Source organism: Stylophora pistillata, chromosome 9, assembly GCF_964205215.1.
Source record: "Stylophora pistillata chromosome 9, jaStyPist1.2, whole genome shotgun sequence".
NCBI lineage: Eukaryota > Metazoa > Cnidaria > Anthozoa > Scleractinia > Pocilloporidae > Stylophora > Stylophora pistillata.
The window spans coordinates 14,665,201-14,670,200 of record NC_142527.1 but is presented as its reverse complement, the minus strand read 5'-3'; the positions used below and the strand labels follow the sequence as shown (position 1 = coordinate 14,670,200).

The window sequence follows — 5,000 nt, the reverse complement described above, 5'->3', positions numbered from 1 at the left end:
GCATAATCAGCTGGCCCCTGCTGACAATAGTCAATTTTACAGTTGTGTGCTTCGTTGCGAAGCCTTTGAACAGGAGTGAGGCTAGGGGTGACCTTGTTATGATACAAACCTTGCTACCTTTCAAATGTAAATCACTTTGTTATCATGCTAACTAGGTACAGGTCTCTATCACAACAAGGTCACCTTCAGCCTCACTCTGAATCAAAGGCTGGCAACTAAGTACACAACTGTAAAATGGCCTATTGAGTTACCATGGAAAGAGCAATGAGTTTAATACAGGAATGTCATGATGCAGTAATGAAAAGACAAAGTGTGATTACAAGGTGTCACCTTATTATGATTGTTATCTTTAACACTTTTTTTTCTGCTGAACCAACTTACATTATGAAGATGGCAGAACTCAATGGCCCTCAACACTTGCCATAGTACTTTCCTCACATTATTCTCTTCTAAACCATTAGGATATCTTTCAAGTTCATCAAGAACTGTATGATCCACAAACTCAAACACAAGGAAGAGTCGCTTCTTGCGACGAAAAACTTCCAATAAATTAACAAGGTTATCATGTCGTAGTTGCTGAAAAGGAAAAACAAGATATTTAAAAATTCAAAATGCACTGAAAGTCCCTATTCACCTCCAGAGGTTTACATATATTTCGATTCTTAGTGTTATCAGGATTAATCTCCAAAAAAAATTTTTGCGATTGATTAAATATTTCCTGAGGTATGCCACCTCAAAGTTACTCTTTTGGCCACACCCTTTTTACTTGGCCAGGAGAGAATTACTGGGCTGAGTCTCAGACCTACTACCTTTCCAACATTCAGTGAAGTCACAGAAAGACTTCTTGAACATGTGTCTATTGCTGTAAAATGATGTGAAAATGCTGACTCGTTGCGTGGTCGCTGGTTGCTCAAATACAACAAATTCGTCTAGTCAAGAAAAAGAAAAACAAAAAAAGCTTTGCGTAGTCAAGTGAATGTGGGCACATCGATCGAAAGACATTCTGGCTGTGATGTCATGAGCAACTTTTAGTTACCAGTATTAACTTTGCCCAGCCAAATCAAAAGGGCGTGGCCGAAGGACAAACTTTGAGGCGACATATCTCAGGGAATATTTAATCAATCAAAAAAATTATTTTGAGATTAATCCTGATAATGCAAAGAATGGAAATACATAGAAACCTCTGGGGGTGAATAGGGACTTTAACCTTGACTTAAATTCTTTAACATTGCCAACAATTTCAATTTAAAATCCAAACATAAAATGCATGCTTTGGAGATGCAAAAAGGAAAATGAGGATCCTCATTTCAAGGCTAAAAATAGAAAGATACAACTATGATCAATATACATCAATCTTAAAATGACACCGAGTAAAGCTAACAGATCCTTTTAACATTAATGGCATTGATCAAAAACTCAATGATGGTCTGTACCAATTGAGATTTAAAATTTCCTTTTGAGTTTGAAAACTGACATACAAAGGGATAGACCTGGCAACAGTGTTATCACACAGTTCATACCACTAAAGCATTACGCAAATTTAGTAAATAGAATAGGAAAGATGTTGAGTCTTGAGCTCAGTAAAGAAATAGAGAAAGATGTGTTTCGTCTTGTCATGAGCATCATGAACAAAGAAAAAAAACAGGGTTATCATGTCAATGATCCCTCAAGTGGAGTCTTGCTTTTTTCTTTGTCCCATGCCCATGACAAGACAAAAAACATCTTTCTCTAATACATAAATCATTCTGTTAACTTTATCTTAGGATTCTATTTCATAAAAAATTGTATGATAAAATGGTTCTAAAATCTGTATAAATTTACAATTAGTGTCAACATATGGCTGATAAAAGGATTGGTGGGTGATTTTTTGGATAAATTGCACTGCAGGAATGCTAAAGAAAATTGTAGCATTAATGTGAGGGTAACTTTCAGAAAAACACATTTTGAGGGGAAAATATGAATTATCAACAATTAGTATAATTTCAGAGCTGAGCAAAGAGTTTCCAGCAATCTGATAGGTCAAGCGGTTCCTTATATGACGCTATATAAACTGCTCCGCGCGGTTTATATGAAATGTTAAACTAAAATGTTAATAAATGTTACTAAAATGTTATGATTTTAGAGATTTCTCTGTTGTTCAGCTCTGAAATTATACTAAAACAATTATTCGCCTCAGGTTCGGTGAGTATTCTCAAATAATCCCCTTGACTTTGTCTCGGGGATTATTTGACGATATTCACCTCGCCTTCGGCGAATAATTGTTAAATATAAATTGGTAAATTTATGTACTTGTTATCTTGAAAGTTATCATATTTGCAATCCTTATAAGTGTGCTTCCATGAAACCCTGCATGACAAACCATAAGAAGCAAAATGCACATGGAGTATTTGTGTAATTTTTAGTTCACTGGTATTATTCTCGAAAACCGTTTTCTGCAGCATCTTTGAATGTTTAATGTCTAAATTTTTTAATAAGCTTTCCTAAAATTAAAAAAATATGTGCGTATTTCTTTAAATAAATTATTAACCATTGACCATTGTTTACCAGCAGGTAAACAAAGAATAAATATTTGTCACTGACCAATTAGGAATGAGATAATATTTTGAGTATATTAAAATAAGATAAGTTTTTTCAAATGTTATTGCAAATACTAAAGAAAAAGAGAAAATTAAATAAAATGCCAAAACAAAAAGTGCACATTGACTAAATAGAGCTAGGGTGTACAATTACCACCTTCTTTATGACTTGCCATGAATATATCTTGAGGTGTTTGTACTGCACAACAAATTAAACTGTCCTTAACACAGATCAAGTGTATTGAAGTGTATTAAAAAGTATAAGAACAGCAAACTAAACGTGGAATATAAGTATCAAGAATAAAGAGAACGATATCTGCTGAGTTAAATTGGCCACATTCTTAATAAGAAGAGAGGAAATGGAAATTAATCGGAAGTGTTTTACAAGAGATGTTACTTTATTTACTATTCCGTTTAGAAAGCCACGGGAGAAATGTGTTAATTTACAGATTAAAGAAATTTTAGTTCAAGACGCCAAATATCTATTGAACGGATCACGAAAGCAGCATCACCGCTAGTTTTCTAATACCATCCCCGTAATTTTGGCTAGAATTTTCTGTATAAATATTCAAGTTAGGTAAAAACTATACAGTTGTCTTGTATCATCATAATTTTTGAAATTTGCAACCAACATTGTCAGTTGAGGAAAATAACGACGATCCTTTTCATAAGTTTCTGCTGAATATCAGTTTAAAATAAAAGTGAATGAGATAAATTTTGGCGCTAAATACGGCGAACAATTGAAAGTACGAATCATTGCAACCAACAGTAAATTACAAACCCAAATATACATGCAAACATTCAAACAAATGTCACACGGTGTCTCATTACACCGTAAACGTGCAAACAAAGCAAACAAAAGGCCACAACTTACCTTCAGCATTCTTACTTCTCTCAAAGCTATTTTCTTCACCATTTTATCATCCTCAGATTCAATAAATTTCTTGATAGCCACAAGTTGGTTGGATTCTTTGTGTCTGCATTTCATCACCATGCCGTACGATCCTTCCCCCACCAAGCCAAGATTCTCGTACTTTTCCATCGAGTAAAATCAAGTTATTTCCATTCAAGATCGACTGGATTTTCAGTTAAATATCTTAGCAAAAGTGAGCAAGTGTAGAGAAGAAAATGAGCATTCTAAATATGTCTTCGGAGGACAAGGCGAGTGATAATGAAACAGGCTTACTACCGCTGGGAGCCTAGAGTTCGATAAATGAAACAAAATTGTAAGAAGCCTTCTCTCGATAACTTGTCTAAATCAGGCTTTTACAGGCCGACCTATAATCCTTGGTACTTTAAACGTTTATTTTTCCACACTCCAACTGATCCATATTCCCCTTGAAATTCAAAACTATAACGTAGCCCCACAGCTGCAACGTAAAGCATCAAACAATGCAAAACAATGCGAGGGATGTGCAGTCGATTTCTCCTGCAACGACCTCCTTTGGTAGTAATAAGTAAACGCCAAGCTCAGTAACCTTCACTTTCTAAGGCAATCCACATCCAAATAGCAATACCGAAGCTTTTTATTTTTCACAGGTGCTACTTTCCTTGGAACTTGTTTTCCTCCTGATCAAACCAAAGGTTTACAAATGTACCATAAAAAAAATTAATCGAAGTAGTAATGGAAGATCCACTCTCTGAACAGCCCTTCAAGTGATCACTTGTTGGAAAATTCCTTATCCACTTTGCGACGCTACCAAGCTTGAAGCAAAAGTTATGAGCAATATCAAAAACAGTGAGGAATATGAGCAGTCTTCTTTACAGACCCCAACCTTTCCGCCATGACGAAGTCTTGCAAATTTTCTTGACATGACCCCATGCATAAAACGGCTCTTTTGCCGTGTTGCTATAGTAACAACATTGTTTATCCCATACTCGTTGCCAGACTCCTTTTCTGTGGGCTCCGACTAAAGTCTACCAGGCTGCATAAGTAATTTTTGGGGTTTTACTTTCCGCGGATTTCACGGATGGTCCTCACATTGCCGAAGTGAATTCAACAAAAAAGAACCCTACGATTAAGATGTCCCTCCGACCCCCCCAGAAAGAACTTTATTCAACAAAATGGAAACGATCCAGTGAATTAAAAATGAGATTATATTCTCCGTATTCGTAACTCGAAAAGTTCACGAATCACCCGCCACGTATCTACTCGCAGTTTAGCTGGAAGGTTAGCTTGAAGGTTAGAGAATTTGAGTGATAAACCAGGTTTATTTCCTGGTTAATGTCCTGCTACTAGAACAGAAAATGGAAAAAATATAGTTTTAAAAGCACAAATTGCAGTGAATTACGATTTTTTTCGTCCAAAAGTCTTTTCGTCGAAGTCTTTTCGTCCCTCAGTGAAGTTTTTTCATCTTTTTTAAGTCTGTTCGTCTAATTGTTAAGTCTTTTCTCGAAGCAAATAAATAACCTTTAGAAGGTTAG

The 5,000-nt window shown here is 35.5% G+C and overlaps 1 protein-coding gene across 1 annotated transcript in view; it reads right to left on the bottom strand.

Annotated features, from left to right (window-relative positions):
• Window positions 1–4,407, bottom strand: part of LOC111324096 (uncharacterized) — a 17,282-nt gene extending 12,875 nt beyond the window's left edge. The window contains exons 1-2 of the mRNA XM_022927589.2: window positions 3,451–4,407; window positions 382–576 (exon numbers count right to left, since the gene is read on the bottom strand). Of these exons, the coding sequence (XP_022783324.1) occupies window positions 382–576; window positions 3,451–3,618 (363 nt within the window). The 5' untranslated portion in view covers window positions 3,619–4,407. The remainder of the gene's footprint in view (window positions 1–381; window positions 577–3,450) is intronic.
• Window positions 4,408–5,000: the final 593 nt, after the last annotated feature.